The 17879-nt window shown below is 50.2% G+C and overlaps 1 protein-coding gene across 1 annotated transcript in view; it reads right to left on the bottom strand.

The window, feature by feature from the left end:
- The window catches only part of LOC311316296 (dual specificity calcium/calmodulin-dependent 3',5'-cyclic nucleotide phosphodiesterase 1A-like), a gene marked incomplete at its 5' end in the record, with an annotated part of 61420 nt that extends 43921 nt beyond the window's left edge, over positions 1-17499 (bottom strand). The window contains 3 exons of the mRNA XM_084447138.1: positions 4464-4608; positions 5022-5072; positions 17418-17499. Of these exons, the coding sequence (XP_084303264.1) occupies positions 4464-4608; positions 5022-5072; positions 17418-17499 (278 nt within the window). The remainder of the gene's footprint in view (positions 1-4463; positions 4609-5021; positions 5073-17417) is intronic.
- Between the last annotated feature and the right edge of the window lie 380 nt (positions 17500-17879).

Below are 17879 nucleotides of genomic sequence, written 5' to 3'. Positions count from 1 at the left end.
AAACCCACACCACAGAACCCACACCACAGAACCCACACCTCAGAACCCACACCTCAGAACCCACGCCTCAGAACCCACACCTCAGAACCCACACCTCAGAACCCACGCCTCAGAACCCACACCAGAAAACCCACGCCTCAGAACCCACGCCTCAGAACCCACACCTCAGAACCCACGCCTCAGAACCCACACCACAGAACCCACACCACAGAACCCACACCACAGAACCCACGCCTCAGAACCCACGCCTCAGAACCCACGCCTCAGAACCCACGCCTCAGAACCCACACCTCAGAACCCTCACCTCAGAACCCACGCCTCAGAACCCACACCACAGAACCCACACCTCAGAACCCTCACCTCAGAACCCACACCACAGAACCCACACCTCAGAACACACACCTCAGAACCCACACCTCAGAACCCACACCACAGAACCCACACCTCAGAACCCACGCCTCAGAACCCACACCACAGAACCCACGCCTCAGAACCCACGCCTCAGAACCCACACCTCAGAACCCACACCACAGAACCCACACCTCAGAACCCACACCAGAAAACCCACGCCTCAGAACCACCCACACCAAGAACCCACACCACAGAACCCACACCACAGAACCCACACCTCAGAACCCACGCCTCAGAACCCACACCTCAGAACCCACACCTCAGAACCCACGCCTCAGAACCCACACCTCAGAACCCACGCCTCAGAACCCACACCTCAGAACCCACGCCTCAGAACCCACGCCTCAGAACCCACGCCTCAGAACCCACACCTCAGAACCCACACCTCAGAACCCACACCTCAGAACCCACACCACAGAACCCACGCCTCAGAACCCACACCACAGAACCCACACCTCAGAACCCACACCTTTATATGTTGAGTGTATAAATGTTCATTTATACACTCAATACTTGGTGGGGGCTCCTTTTGCACAAATTACTGCATCAGCGTGGAGCGCGGCATGGACGCAATCAGCCTTGAAATATTTCACTACATGAGTAATGAATCTATAATATATGAAAATTATAGAAGAAAGATGCACTGTGAGTTCTGGTGAGTAGTAGCACACTGACTACCTACGTTAAACGCGTTTATTCTAAGTCGCTTTGGATAAAAACTTGCTGAATGACTAATATACAGTTATTTAACCCCAGGGCCTTTGAACCCTGCCCCGACCCCTGACCCCATATCCTCAGGATCCTCTCACCTCCCCCTAAAGACGAGTCTGCCTCTGCTGCTCCTCCCTTTCATCCAATATCCCTGCTGTAGTTTTGAAATGAAAGGGCCAAGCTGTCTCCAGTCAGCTGGAAAATGACTTCCTATCCCATTATCTCCCTCTGCGCCAACGAGATGGAAGGAGAGGCCGGTGTCACTTGAGAGGAATCACAATGAACGATGCAATGAGTCTGAGATGGAGCTGGAACGGAGCGAATTCCAGTCTGGGACAACAAGGGTCAAACGAGATGGCGAACGAGATGGCAAACCAAATAACCGTCCGGTGAGACCTCCGCGCGCTGCCAGACTGCAGGGGTCAGGGGTCAGCAGTTCCTCTGAACGCAGCCTGGACAGAATATTGATCACAGCACAGAGATGTCCGTGTCTCCTCTCAGTCTCATAGATCACAAACATCACAGACCACATCACAGACCACATCACAGACCACATCACAGACCACATCACAGACCACATCACAGTCCACATCACAGACCACATCACAGACCACATCACAGACCACATCACAGACCACATCACAGACCACATCACAGACCACATCACAGACCACATCACAGTCTGGTCTTCTCACAGCGTATAGATCTATACACTACAAATCCACACATTCTGATCTTTCTGTGGAACTATCTCTCTTATATATATATATATAATCTCTGTATGAGATCACTACTGCCTATGCCTACATATCATCTGTGTTTGAAATCATCTTTAGCTCGGTCTACCTATTCCAACACAGCATCATAAATGATTCAGGAGTTTTGAATGTTTGGGGGGCTGTCTCTTTCTCTCTCCTACCCAGCAGGGAACGCCTTAGCATAGTGCCCCCCCCCCCCCCCCCTGACAGAGCGCCCCCCCCCCCCCCCCCCCCCTGACAGAGCGCTCCTCTCTGACACCTGTAATCTCCGTCCGGGGCCCCTGGGCCGGCAGGTTAATGAGAGCTGTGTGTAATGTGCCATGCAGGATTGTGAAAGTGACAACATTATGTTAATGCTGCTGGCTTCAAGTGTTCATTATCAGGAGGAATCAATCAGCCCCGAGTCCTTCAGAGCCTGGGCCAGAGACGCATCACAATGAGCCTTGGAGAGAGTGTGTGTGTGTGTGTGTGTGTGTGTGTGTGTGTGTGTGTGTGTGTGTGTGTGTGTGTGAGACGTGAGTGTGTGTGACGTGTGTGTGTGTGTGTGTGTGTGTGTGTGTGTGTGTGTGTGTGTGTGTGTGTGAGAGAGAGAGAGTAAGTGTGTGATTTAGTTTCAGTAAAGAATGAACCTCCCTCTAACAGGACCAGTAATGCGCTCAGCTGCAGGGAAATCAAGAACATATCAACCATGTGAGGCTCACAGCAGCGCTGGTTCTGTCTCTGGGATCGGACCGTAGGGGTGGTTCTGTCTCTGGGATCGGACCGTAGGGCTGGTTCTGTCTCTGTGGGAACGGACCGTAGGGGTGGTTCTGTCTCTGTGGGATCGGACCGTAGGGGTGGTTCTGTCTCTGGGATCGGACCGTAGGGGTGGTTCTGTCTCTGTGGGATCGGACCGTAGGGCTGGTTCTGTGTCTGTGGGATCGGACCGAAGGGGTGGTTCTGTCTCTGGGATCGGACCGTAGGGCTGGTTCTGTCTCTGGGATCGGACCGTAGGGCTGGTTCTGTCTCTGGGATGGGACCGTAGGGGTGGTTCTGTCTCTGTGGGATCGGACCGAAGGGGTGGTTCTGTGTCTGTGGGATCGGACCCTAGGGCTGGTTCTGTCTCTGGGATCGGACCGTAAGGGTGGTTCTGTCTGTGTGGGATCGGACCGTAAGGGTGGTTCTGTCTCTGTGGGATGGGACCGTAGGGGTGGTTCTGTCTCTGTGGGATGGGACCGTAGAGGTGGTTCTGTCTCTCTGGGATCGGACCGTAGGGGTGGTTCTGTCTCTGTGGGATCGGACCGTAGAGGTGGTTCTGTCTCTCTGGGATCGGACCGTAGGGCTGGTTCTGTCTCTGGGATCGGACCGTAGGGCTGGTTCTGTCTCTGGGATCGGACCGTAGGGGTGGTTCTGTCTGTGTGGGATCGGACCGTAGAGGTGGTTCTGTCTCTGGGATCGGACCGTAGGGCTGGTTCTGTCTCTGTGGGATCGGACCGTAGGGGTGGTTCTGTCTCTGGGGGATCGGACCGGGCTGGGACGTCCAGGCTGCTCACAATACAGGACTCCTGGTCCCATTTATCCCCCATTCACCCCTCCCGACAATCAGAGGAGAAATCTGGAACGTTGTTCGGTATGGAGCTGGGCCCAGATGTGACGGGTTACAGGTCCAATCTGAACCTTCCCACATGGCCTGCAGCCCTGATAATATCAAACATGTTTGATATTTACATTATTACACTATAATAGGATAATATCCCCTAGTGTGTTTTGTGCCGTTACTTTCAAATCTTGTTGCGTGCGCATGTTTGAGATTTGCAAGAAGAACATCTGTTAAGATTCTCCTGATGAGCGTGAGGCAACCACATTTAGAAATCAGTTCGGATTTTAAATATCCTGTAGTCTCAGGCCCAGAACACCCCTCTAGACACAGGGTCTCAGGCCCAGAACACCCCCCTAGACACGGGGCCCCAGGCCCAGAACACCCCCCTAGACACGGGCCCTCAGGCCCAGAACACCCCCCTAGACACGGGGCCTCAGGTCCAGAACAACCCCCCCCAGAACACCCCCCTAGACACAGGCCCTCAGGTCCAGAACAACCCCCCCCAGAACACCCCCCTAGACACGGGCCCTCAGGTCCAGAACAACCCCCCCCAGAACACCCCCCTAGACACGGGGCCTCAGGTCCAGAACAACCCCCCCCAGAACACCCCCCTAGACACGGGGCCTCAGGTCCAGAACACCCCCCTAGACACAGGGCCCCAGGCCCAGAACACCCCCCCCCCCCAGAACACCCCTCTAGACACGGGGCCTCAGGTCCAGAACACCCCCCCCCCCAGAACACCCCCCCAGACACGGGGCCTCAGGCCCAGAACACCCCTCTAGACACGGGGCCCCAGGCCCAGAACACCCCCCCCCAGAACACCCCCCTAGACACGGGGTCTCAGGCCCAGAACACCCCTCTAGACACGGGGCCTCAGGTCCAGGATCAGCCGGTTCTGTTCTGTTCTTCCTGTCTAAAACGAACAGGAACAAAGACCAAACCCTCTCAAACAGCGTTCTAGTGTTGCGAGGTCTGGCGTGGCGGCCGGCTGAGCAGAACCGAACCTGAGGGCCGTCTTCTCCGTGGCCTCGGGGACGTCGGCGCCAGGAAGCTCGTCCGCCAGGATCTCCTGCTGCGTCCGCAGGTCCAGCTCCTTATCTCTGATCCCTGCCGTCAACACGCTCCACAAAGCACTCTGGGACTTTGAGCCTGCAAACACACAACGATGGCTGTGTAAAAGTTCTCAAATTACCACTTCATACTTTAATGAGTTGGACTGTTTATTATACGTGTTGTGATTGTGACGGGATCCTGAATCATTCTCACGCGTGTGTTAAGTATCAACAAAGTGCTATGTCATCGCTGAGGACACTTTGCTAATGATCATATTTGATCTATTTTCTCTAGTAAGACATGAATCACGAGTCCTCTCAGCTGTGACAGTAAGCATCACGCTCCTGTGTTCTGGCGCCCCCTTGTGGAGGTCCAGTGTCATCACTCTCTCATCCTGACACAGGGAGTCAGGCAGCATACTTTATCCGCCTGCAGTCAAAGTGTTTTTTTAAGGTAATATCTTTGGCTATGTGCCGTGTTAAAGATCCAAACATGCTGAAGAGACTTACGTGCAAACCGGGCCAGAGGTTTGGCAGAACTCTCTCCGTCACCATCGGCCACTGCAGAGACACAGAGAAACGTTCTGCATGAGACACGTCTGACAGGGTTCATATGAGTCTAGAGGTGATATCCTTCTGTTGCCCTTGGCTGCCCTATCCTTCTGTTGCCCTTGGCTGCCCTAGTCTTCTGTTGCCCTTGGCTGCCCTATCCTTCTGTTGCCCTTGGCTGCCCTAGTCTTCTGTTGCCCTTGGCTGCCCTAGTCTTCTGTTTGCCCTTGGCTGCCCTATCCTTCTGTTGCCCTTGGCTGCCCTATCCTTCTGTTGCCCTTGGCTGCCCTATCCTTCTGTTGCCCTTGGCTGCCCTAGTCTTCTGTTGCCCTTGGCTGCCCTAGTCTTCTGTTGCCCTTGGCTGCCCTATCCTTCTGTTGCCCTTGGCTGCCCTAGTCTTCTGTTGCCCTTGGCTGCCCTAGTCTTCTGTTGCCCTTGGCTGCCCTAGTCTTCTGTTGCCCTTGGCTGCCCTAGTCTTCTGTTGCCCTTGGAGAAAGCAGTCCCCTGCAGGCTGTTGCAGGCTAAGCCAGCAGTGGTGAACGACCTGTTGCCACTGATTGCTAGTTGTGTGTCAGTAGAGTCGGCCCCTCCCTCACGGCACTCACAGGGCAATCTGTCCTGGTCAGGTGAGAACCAACGACTTCAGGTTGAAGCTGTGTCACCTCAGAAACCAGGGGGCTGTTTCACAAAGCTGGATAACTGAGTAAGTAACAGAATTTTGCAACGAGTAAAGCCTGGAAACTTGGAAACTCTTCAGATATGGAACATGGATTGAAGTAAAAAAAAGAGCTTTCTGGGTTTTACTTAGTGTGGAAGTCAGGGTTCGTCAGTGAGACCGTGCTGTGGAACTGCCCAGCTCTGACAATAGAAACTCACTATCAACACAGCTCATTAACAACACAGGAGGACTAGCGCTCTACACAGCTCCTCAACAACACAGGAGGACTAGCGCTCAACACAGCTCCTCAACAACACAGCTCCTCAACAACACAGCTCCTCAACAACACAGGAGGACTAGCGCTCAACACAGCTCTTCAACAACACGGGAGGACTAGCGCTCTACACAGCTCTTCAACAACACAGCTCCTCAACAACACAGGAGGACTAGCGCTCAACACAGCTCTTCAACAACACAGGAGGACTAGCGCTCAACACAGCTCTTCAACAACACAGGAGGACTAGCGCTCTACACAGCTCCTCAACAACACAGGAGGACTAGCGCTCAACACAGCTCCTCAACAACACAGGAGGACTAGCGCTCTACACAGCTCCTCAACAACACAGGAGGACTAGCGCTCAGCACCACCTATTAAACAAAACAGCTCCTCAACAACACAGGAGGACTAGCGCTCAACACAGCTCCTCAACAACACAGCTCCTCAACAACACAGGAGGACTAGCGCTCAACACAGCTCCTCAACAACACGGGAGGACTAGCGCTCAACACAGCTCCTCAACAACACGGGAGGACTAGCGCTCAACACAGCTCTTCAACAACACAGGAGGACTAGCGCTCAACACAGCTCCTCAACAACACAGGAGGACTAGCGCTCAACACAGCTCCTCAACAACACAGCTCCTCAACAACACAGCTCCTCAACAACACAGGAGGACTAGCGCTCAACACAGCTCCTCAACAACACAGCTCCTCAACAACACAGCTCCTCAACAACACAGGAGGACTAGCGCTCAACACAGCTCCTCAACAACACAGCTCCTCAACAACACAGGAGGACTAGCGCTCAACACAGCTCCTCAACAACACAGGAGGACTAGCGCTCAACACAGCTCTTCAACAACACAGGAGGACTAGCGCTCAACACAGCTCCTCAACAACACAGGAGGACTAGCGCTCTGCACAGCTCCTCAACAACACAGCTCCTCAACAACACAGCTCCTCAACAACACAGGAGGACTAGCGCTCTACACAGCTCCTCAACAACACAGCTCCTCAACAACACAGCTCCTCAACAACACAGGAGGACTAGCGCTCAACACAGCTCCTCAACAACACGGGAGGACTAGCGCTCAACACAGCTCTTCAACAACACAGCTCCTCAACAACACGGGAGGACTAGCGCTCAACACAGCTCCTCAACAACACAGGAGGACTAGCGCTCAACACAGCTCCTCAACAACACGGGAGGACTAGCGCTCAACACAGCTCCTCAACAACACGGGAGGACTAGCGCTCAACACAGCTCCTCAACAACACGGGAGGACTAGCGCTCAACACAGCTCCTCAACAACACGGGAGGACTAGCGCTCAACACAGCTCTTCAACAACACAGGAGGACTAGCGCTCTACACAGCTCCTCAACAACACAGGAGGACTAGCGCTCAACACAGCTCCTCAACAACACAGGAGGACTAGCGCTCAACACAGCTCTTCAACAACACAGGAGGACTAGCGCTCTACACAGCTCCTCAACAACACAGGAGGACTAGCGCTCAACACAGCTCCTCAACAACACAGGAGGACTAGCGCTCAACACAGCTCCTCAACAACACAGGAGGACTAGCGCTCAGCACCACCTATTAAACAAAACAGCTCCTCAACAACACAGGAGGACTAGCGCTCAACACAGCTCCTCAACAACACGGGAGGACTAGCGCTCAACACAGCTCTTCAACAACACAGGAGGACTAGTGCTCAACACAGCTCCTCAACAACACAGGAGGACTAGCGCTCAACACAGCTCCTCAACAACACAGCTCCTCAACAACACAGGAGGACTAGCGCTCAACACAGCTCCTCAACAACACAGCTCCTCAACAACACAGCTCCTCAACAACACAGGAGGACTAGCGCTCAACACAGCTCTTCAACAACACGGGAGGACTAGCGCTCTACACAGCTCTTCAACAACACAGGAGGACTAGCGCTCAACACAGCTCCTCAACAACACAGCTCCTCAACAACACAGCTCCTCAACAACACAGGAGGACTAGCGCTCAACACAGCTCCTCAACAACACAGGAGGACTAGCGCTCAACACAGCTCTTCAACAACACAGGAGGACTAGCGCTCAACACAGCTCCTCAACAACACAGGAGGACTAGCGCTCTGCACAGCTCCTCAACAACACAGCTCCTCAACAACACAGCTCCTCAACAACACAGGAGGACTAGCGCTCAACACAGCTCCTCAACAACACAGGAGGACTAGCGCTCTACACAGCTCCTCAACAACACAGCTCCTCAACAACACAGCTCCTCAACAACACAGGAGGACTAGCGCTCAACACAGCTCCTCAACAACACGGGAGGACTAGCGCTCAACACAGCTCTTCAACAACACAGCTCCTCAACAACACGGGAGGACTAGCGCTCAACACAGCTCCTCAACAACACAGGAGGACTAGCGCTCAACACAGCTCCTCAACAACACGGGAGGACTAGCGCTCAACACAGCTCCTCAACAACACGGGAGGACTAGCGCTCAACACAGCTCCTCAACAACACGGGAGGACTAGCGCTCAACACAGCTCCTCAACAACACGGGAGGACTAGCGCTCAACACAGCTCCTCAACAACACAGGAGGACTAGCGCTCAACACAGCTCCTCAACAACACAGGAGGACTAGCGCTCAACACAGCTCCTCAACAACACAGGAGGACTAGCGCTCAACACAGCTCTTCAACAACACAGGAGGACTAGCGCTCAGCACAGCTCCTCAACAACACAGCTCCTCAACAACACAGGAGGACTAGCGCTCAACACAGCTCTTCAACAACACAGCTCCTCAACAACACAGCTCCTCAACAACACAGGAGGACTAGCGCTCAACACAGCTCTTCAACAACACAGGAGGACTAGCGCTCAACACAGCTCTTCAACAACACAGGAGGACTAGCGCTCAACACAGCTCTTCAACAACACAGCTCCTCAACAACACGGGAGGACTAGCGCTCTACACAGCTCTTCAACAACACAGGAGGACTAGCGCTCAACACAGCTCCTCAACAACACAGGAGGACTAGCGCTCTACACAGCTCCTCAACAACACAGCTCCTCAACAACACAGCTCCTCAACAACACGGGAGGACTAGCGCTCAACACAGCTCTTCAACAACACAGGAGGACTAGCGCTCTACACAGCTCCTCAACAACACAGGAGGACTAGCGCTCTACACAGCTCCTCAACAACACAGCTCCTCAACAACACAGCTCCTCAACAACACGGGAGGACTAGCGCTCAACACAGCTCTTCAACAACACAGGAGGACTAGCGCTCTACACAGCTCTTCAACAACACAGGAGGACTAGCGCTCAACACAGCTCTTCAACAACACAGGAGGACTAGCGCTCAACACAGCTCCTCAACAACACAGCTCCTCAACAACACAGGAGGACTAGCGCTCTACACAGCTCCTCAACAACACAGGAGGACTAGCGCTCAACACAGCTCCTCAACAACACAGGAGGACTAGCGCTCTACACAGCTCCTCAACAACACAGGAGGACTAGCGCTCTACACAGCTCCTCAACAACACAGGAGGACTAGCGCTCTACACAGCTCCTCAACAACACAGCTCCTCAACAACACAGCTCCTCAACAACACGGGAGGACTAGCGCTCAACACAGCTCCTCAACAACACAGGAGGACTAGCGCTCTACACAGCTCCTCAACAACACAGGAGGACTAGCGCTCAACACAGCTCCTCAACAACACAGGAGGACTAGCGCTCAACACAGCTCTTCAACAACACAGGAGGACTAGCGCTCTACACAGCTCTTCAACAACACAGGAGGACTAGCGCTCTACACAGCTCTTCAACAACACAGGAGGACTAGCGCTCAGCACCACCTATTAGAGTGAGAAGAATACGCTTAGTCAATGCTAGTTCAGTCAGTAGATCCAAGTCCCTCCCAGAAATGTAATGTAGTCTTTAATGTATGTATGTATGTATGTGTGTATGTATGTATGTGTGTGTGTGTGTGTGTGTGTGTGTGTGTGTATCTATGTATGTATGTATGTATGTGTGTGTGTGTGTGTGTGTGTGTGTGTGTGTATGTATGTATGTATGTATGTGTGTGTGTGTGTGTGTGTGTGTGTGTATGTATGTATGTATGTGTGTGTGTATGTGTGTGTGTGTGTGTGTATGTATGTATGTATGTATGTGTGTGTGTGTGTGTGTGTGTGTGTGTGTGTGTGTGTGTGTGTGTGTGTGTATGTATGTATGTATGTATGTGTGTGTGTGTGTGTGTGTGTGTGTGTATGTATGTATGTACGTATGTATAAAGAATACGTAACAACAGCCTAGCAGTTTTATATACTGTAAAGCACTTTGGTGCAACTTCGGGTTGATTTTAAATGTGCTATATAAATAAAGTTGACCTTGACCTTGACCTAGCAACCGCTCCGCTGAAGACGATTGTGATTGTGAAAGGTTTGAAATGAAATGAAAATGATTGTGATTGGTTGTGATTGGTCCAGGCAGACCTTTCTCCAGCGCTGGCACAGCGGAAACAAAGTGTGGAGATACAGCAGGTCTGGCGACGCAAGACTAGCCTAGAGGTGTCTGACAGGGTTCAGGCGTGAGTCTCTCCACCTTTGTGTTGGGGGGCGGTTCCCTTAGGGGAGAATACCGGACTGGACTATCTGAAGTTTCCAGCCCATGACTATCAAAGCCTTTTTATGCAGGTCTGCAATATGTCAACATACAGTATTTCCTCCTGGGGTCAGTCCATGTTTAACATGTGATACGCTAGAGGTGTACCAAGACCTCATTATGTGTCTGTATCTGGGGAGAGTTCAGCCCCGTCAAAACGTTACACAACGGTTATTGAAACGGAAACACCCTGCGTTACGCCAGCGTTGCACCAATGGCAGCTGAGAAGATACGGCGAGGTTTATATATCAGTCTGCTGATTGGGTAACACATCTGACACACCCACCAAACGAGAGAAAAGCCTGCTGCACACTGTTTCGTTCGACCCGGAAACCAGAGCAAAATGGTTTACACCAGTTTCAGATTGAACTCACCCCTTCTGTGTGTAGGCTACTCAGTGAGGGCGACTACAGAGTATATAGTAATCTGACTAGCTATCAGTTTTCAATAATGGTACTAAATGAAATGAGTAGTGAAAGTAGCGTTCTTCAGCATGTTCCAAACAGAACGTCCATTTTGATCTTGTGGCTCCACAATGACATGAATCAATCTGAAGAAACATAACGCAAGGTAATAATGTTTGTTTTTTACCCCCGAATAATAACAAGCAATTTCAGGTAGAAAAAAATATTGGTTTCCATCACATTATTTGTACTTTCCTGAATAGTGTATTGGAATTTGGATACATCTCTCTGACACACAGACAGCAAGCTAGCCAACAGGCCAGGGAACGGAACAGACCGTATAATGTCAAGTCATGGTCGACTGCAGCTGCTTGTCAAAATGCTGCACCGAATGAATTGAGGCCCACTGAGCAATTGATTGCCTTGACGCCCAGCGGTAACCATAGCAACGGTATGGTGTACAGGGGCTCAGGAAGGCTTTAGGAGAGGCAAAGGATGCTGGGTAAGAGGTGAACAAAGCATCACTACTACCGTAAAGGAAACTATTTTCTTGCAGTAAAGACCAGGATATACGGAGGCAAGGAGAAATGACAAGCGCTCTCTGCTCTACACGCCCACCTCTGAGTCAAGAGCTGCTGTGGGATTGGTCCACTCTCCGCTGGGAAGAACAATCACCAAACATGGCGGCCAGATCAAGGTGGAATGGAGCCGTCTAAATGGTCACCAGGACACGTGGGCGTCGTTGGCGTGTTTCCCAATCCTGAGGTAACCTCATGATGTCACCTTACAAGATTCCCCATAACAATATAATAACCTTTCCGTTCAGGGTGGTGTCCGGTAGGGGTCTATGCAAGGTTTATACTTTCTCCCCTCTTTTTCTTTTCTTTTCCATTTTGTTTGAAGGAACTAATCCATTACTAGAAATCACTGCTGCACCAGATCTGCCTCAAGAGGTAGAGCGGGTCGTCCAATGATTGTAGGGTTGGCAGTTCGAATCCCGACTCCTCCTGTCCACATGTCGAAGTGTCCTTGGGCAAAGACACTGAACCGCAAATTGCTCCCAAATGAGCAGGTTAGCACCTTGCATGGCAGCTGCCGCCATTGGTGTGTGAATGGGTGAATGAGAGGCCATTGTAAAGCGCTTAGGATAAAAGCACTATATAAGTGCAGTCCATTTACCATCTGTGGAGTCCACCGTTAGGAGGAGGACGGTGTGGAGCACGCCTGTCATCACCACGTCCTAACCCCGGACGAACAGAGGACGAAGAAATGGCTTCGTCCTGACTATTGTCTTTGTCCACTGTGGTGGACAAAGCCTCTTCCAAAAGACAAAAGACTCCTCCTAGACCTTAAAGACATGGCAGACTTCAAACATATAGATGACTTGTCTGTCTGGTATCAGAACAGATCATCGATATAGAGAGCCAGTGTGATTCCCATGACTGAATGCTTAGTCCAGGATGGTGGACCAGATTACTAATGTTGTTTATAATTCTTGTCATGAACAGGTGATGTGGAGGTGTATCAGAGTGCCATGATGAAGAGCGCACAAAAACGTCTCAACTTCCATTATGACATCATGCGGGCCCGCACGCAACTCACCATCCTGGAATGTAATGCTGTGTTCACACCGGGCGCAAATTTTTCCTGCAGCGCGGCGAGTTTAAATAGAAAGTCAATACAATTCGCGCAAACTGGGCGGCGGGCGGCACGGGCGGCACGAATCGCAGAACTCGGCGGCGCGGCGGCCAGGATTCGCCGCGCGGCGACATTCGCAAAAGTTCAATTTTTTGAACTTTCTGCGGCGGATTCGTGCAGCAACCCATTGATCCCGCGAACTGGGCGAACTGGGCGACGCAAATTTTCTCGCCGCGCCCGGTCTGAACACAGCATTACACCAACGTTGACAGACCACAGGCTGTTACAAAAGCAGGTAATGATTATAACATTATATGTTTTGTTCTTGACATTTTTGTATACACAGAAAGTGATTATGAATTTGGAAACCTTTACTTCAATACTGAAATGCTTCCAAAAATGACCTCATCCTCAGGCACTCAGAGAGTCAACGTCAATTCCCCAAACAAACAAAGGACTGGGCTGCAATAAAAATGAATCCCACCACAGAAGCCCTCCGCAAACACATGGTAGACTGGTGCCTGAGAGACGAGGGGTAGACTGTGAAGTACGAAGACCCTCCATCCGAAGGGCAACTCCCACCAATGCCTGCAAACATTAATATTGTGCCACGGCAACCCAAGGCAGAGGTATTGAAGCCAGTCGAGATTTCAAGTCAGAAAATGGAGGAAAACTAGGCTTACAGTTCACTAATATATACAGAGAAGCCATGCCTGCCTACAACAAAGCAGCACGCCTTGCAAGAAAGGATTACGTTTCCAAGATTATTATAATGAATGCTGGAAACTAGGGTATTATTCTCCACTATAGCCCAGTTAATCACCACTGCTCCACAGCTCTCAGCACGAGAGCAGCAAGAACTCGCACTGTTCTAGATAACAAAATAACATCAATTAGAGGCAGTATTACCTCTGGCATGAACCTAGACGACCTCAGCAAACTGTGTAAGAAAGATGTAACCATGGGGAAATTCACACGTATCACATGACCAGAGCTTTGTAAGATTGTCACTGAGTGTAACTCCTCTACCTCATGTCTTGACCCTGTACATACAGAATTATTTAAGCGGATGTTCGGCGATGCTTCAAGTCACGTCCTGAAGATCATAAACATGTCTCTTCAAACAGGCATCTTCCCAGATGCCTTCAAAACATCTGTACATTGTAAAACCGCTACTAAAGAAACCCAACCATGTTAATGCACTGAACAACTACAGGCCGATATCCAACCTCCCATTCATTAGTAAGATACTTAAGTAAGATAAAGATAGTCTCAGTACAAATAAACTCCTTTCTCAAAGAAAATAACATCCTGGAGGATCTTCAGTCAGGCTCTAGGACTCCACAGCACTGAAACTGCTCTTACTAAAATAACCAGCGACCTCAGACTAAACTCTGATGCAAATAAGGTCTCATTTCCTGTCCTATTAGACCTAAGTGCAGCGTTGGACACGATCGACCATGACATTCGAATCAATCGTCTTGAAAGGCCGGTTGGTCTCTCTGACTGTGTGTTAAACTGGTTCAGAACACACATCAATGGGAGAAAGGTCTGTCAGGCTTGGAGATCATGTGTCTGAGAAACATGGCACCTGCTCTGGGGTTGCACACCCAAATGTCAATCAACGGAATTAGACAAGGGTCTGCATCCACTGTCCTGTGTGGAAGTGTCCACCAACAACAGATCAAAAACCTCTCTAGCTCAAGCCAGCTCAAGCCTATCCTCGTCTTCTTTCCTCACTATCATACAATAGCAAGCCTCACTGGATATAATATCTATATTTCTCTCTCGTTCTGATTATCTCTCTCCCTCTCTCTCATTCTCTCTCTCTAATTATCTCTCTAATATTCTCTCTTTCTCTCATTCTGTCATCTCTCGATCGCTCTCATTCTCTCTCTCGTATTCTCTCTCATTACATTAAAGTCATTTAGCAGATGCTTTTATCCAAAGCGACTTACAATAATTGCATAATTATGTACAGTATGTAGTCATCTCTTGTTCTCTCTCGTTCGCTCTCTCTCACTCTCATTCTCATGTTTTCTTTCTCTCCGTCTCATTCTTGGTCAAGTTATCTCTCTCTCTATCTCTCCCTCTCTCTCTCTGTCTCTCTCATGTTGTCTCTCTCTCTCATGTTCTCTCTCTCTCTCTTTCTCATGTTTTCTCTCTCTCTCTCTCTCTCTCTCATGTTCTGTCTCTCTCTCTCATGTTCTCTCTCTCTCTCTCATGTTCTCTCTCTCTCTCTTTCTCATGTTTTCTCTCTCTCTCTCACTCTCATGTTCTGTCTCTCTCTCTCTCTCATGTTCTTTCTCTCTCTCTCATGTTCTCTCTCTCTCTCTCTCTCTCTCTCTCTCTCTCTAATGTTCTGTCTCTCTCTCTCATGTTCTGTCTCTCTCTCTCATGTTCTCTCTCTCTCTCTCTCTCTCTCTCTCATGTTCTGTCTCTCTCTCTCATGTTCTCTCTCTCTCTCTCTCTCTCATGTTCTGTCTATCTCTCTCTCTCTCTCATGTTCTGTCTCTCTCTCTCATGTTCTCTCTCTCTCATGTTCTCTCTCTCTCTTTCTCATGTTTTGTCTCTCTCTCTCATGTTCTCTCTCTCTCTCATGTTCTCTCTCTCTCTTTCTCATGTTTTGTCTCTCTCTCTCATGTTCTCTCTCTCTCTCTCTCTCTCTCTCATGCTCTCTCTCTCTCATGTTCTCTCTCTCTCTCATGTTCTCTCTCTCTCTCTTATGTTCTCTCTCTCTCTCATGTTCTCTCTCTCTCTCATGTTCTCTCTCTCTCTCTCTTATGTTCTCTCTCTCTCTCATGTTCTCTCTCTCTCTCTGTCATGTTCTCTCTCTCTCATGTTCTCTCTCTCTCTCATGTTCTCTCTCTCTCTCTCTCTCTCTCTCTCTCTCTCTCATGCTCTCTCTCTCGTTCTGTCTTTACCTCCCCCCAGACAGCGGAGAGCAGAAGGTAATGTTTTCGATGGCTGTCGTTTAATCATTGGTTGATCTGTTAGCTGGATTAGGCAAAAGCTACAAGACTGACTTTCCTGAAACTCGGTGGAGGGGTGTAACATGGTGGAGGGGTGTAACATGGTGGAGGGGTGTAACATGGTGGAGGGGTGTAACATGGTGGAGGGGTGTAACATGGTGGAGTGTAACATGGTGGAGGGGTGTAACATGGAGGAGGGGTGTAACATGGTGGAGTGTAACATGGAGGAGTGTAACATGGTGGAGTGTAACATGGTGGAGGGGTGTTACATGGAGGAGGGGTGTTACATGGAGGGGTGTAATATGGAGGAGGGGTGTAACATTTTTCCTACCCCGATCCTACCCCTGACCCTGCCTCTATCTGGACCCAGGCACATTTATGCACACACAGACATACACCATTTGCCATGTCTCTCCTATGATGTTTTTAGCCTCTCTTACTCTGAAAATGTAATTTAATGTTATTTATTGCTCTATAAATGTTCTTAGCCGGTAGACAAACATACTCCTGGAGCTTGCTCGATCGCCTTGTTGAGAGGGGTCAGGGAAGAATTTTTACAGCTCACTTTTCTGGCCCCCGGGTGATACTGTTTTTTGCTTCCCTCTGGAATATGTAGAGGTGGGTCGTCTGCCCATCTCCCTTGTTCTCTGTAAAGCGCATTGTGTTGCCTCTGGGTATGAAATGCGCTATACAAATAAAGCTTTGATTGATTGATTGATTGAACATGGTGGAGGGGTGTAACATGGTGGAGGGGTGTAACAGGGTGGAGGGGTGTAACATGGGCCAAGGAAGAACCCATTACATGTTGGAGCGGATCAAAATCACGGGGCAGATCCACAAATTCAAATTGAACTTTGAGCGAAGCCAGCTCCCTGTGTGGGGGCGCTAGAGACCCAGGGTTTGGACTGGGGGGTGGGGGGGGGAGCCCAGAGTGCACTGAACCACCCCCCGCCGGCTCCAACCAGACACAGCCTCCCACGCACATCCACCCATTCACCTCCATTCATTTGGGATTAATCATGGCGAAGATCAGCTGCTTTGATTTCGCTAGTTATGCCCGTAGCTAGCTAGATTACTGCTGTCAGTCCTGTCGTACGTAGCTAGCTAGACTACTGCTGTCAGTCCTGTCGTACGTAGCTAGCTAGACTACTGCTGTCAGTCCTGTCATACGTAGCTAGCTAGATTACTGCTGTCAGTCCTGTCGTACGTAGCTAGCTAGACTACTGCTGTCAGTCCTGTCATACGTAGCTAGCTAGACTACTGCTGTCAGTCCTGTCATACGTAGCTAGCTAGGTAGCTGATACACATCAGAGCCGACCTGAAGAGAACCCATCCGGCTGGCCCCAGCTGTCAAACCCAGCTGCTCATAAACTGACACAGTGGTGCAGCACCAGTATATTCGCCTCTAAGTATGGGTACCCTAAAGTCACCGAACATGCTGACGACATTCATGGGTGGAGGTATGCACTCTCCGAGGGTCCTTTCTAGTTCTCGCTCATCTCTCTCTCATTCTCTCTTTCTTTCTCTCTTTCATGTCCTCTCTTTCATGTTCTCTCTTTCACTTTCATCTCTCGCTCACTCATTCATTCATTCATTCATTCATTCTCTCTCATGTTCTGTTTCTTTCTCTCTTTCGTTCTCTCGTTCTTTCTTTCTCATGTTCTCTCTCATTCTCTCTCTCTCTCTCTCTCTCTCTCTCTCTCTCTCTCTCCTACTCTGTACTCACCTATTGTGATGTTGAAGCCATCAATACTGAACGTGGCACTCCTGCCCTTCTTAAAAGTCTGTTTCTTGGAGTTAGCTTCCATCTTGTTAGTCTTTCTCTGCACTTCAGTATACCAGATGAGACTGAGCTTCCCCTTGAAAAAGAAGCAGAAGAAGAAGTGTTGCTCTCTGCACCTCAGTATACAAGATGAGCTGAGACTGATCTTCCCAGAAGAAGAAGTGTTGCTCTCTGCACCTCAGTATACCAGATGAGACTGATCTTCCCAGAAGAAGAAGTGTTGCTCTCTGCACCTCAGTATACCAGATGAGACTGATCTTCCCAGAAGAAGAAGTGTTGCTCTCTGGTGTTTCTCCGTGAGGACACAGATGTCAGCGCCTTGTTCAGCCACAGAGCAGAATGACTCCTCCCCTCTCCTCCTCTGCCCTCCTCCCCTCCCTTCCTCTCCTCCTCTGCCCTCCTCCC

Source organism: Borostomias antarcticus, assembly GCF_949987555.1.
Source record: "Borostomias antarcticus genome assembly, chromosome: 12".
NCBI classification, from domain to species: domain Eukaryota; kingdom Metazoa; phylum Chordata; class Actinopteri; order Stomiiformes; family Stomiidae; genus Borostomias; species Borostomias antarcticus.
Note: the sequence above shows the minus strand (reverse complement) of the source record. Positions and strands in the feature narration are given on the sequence as shown.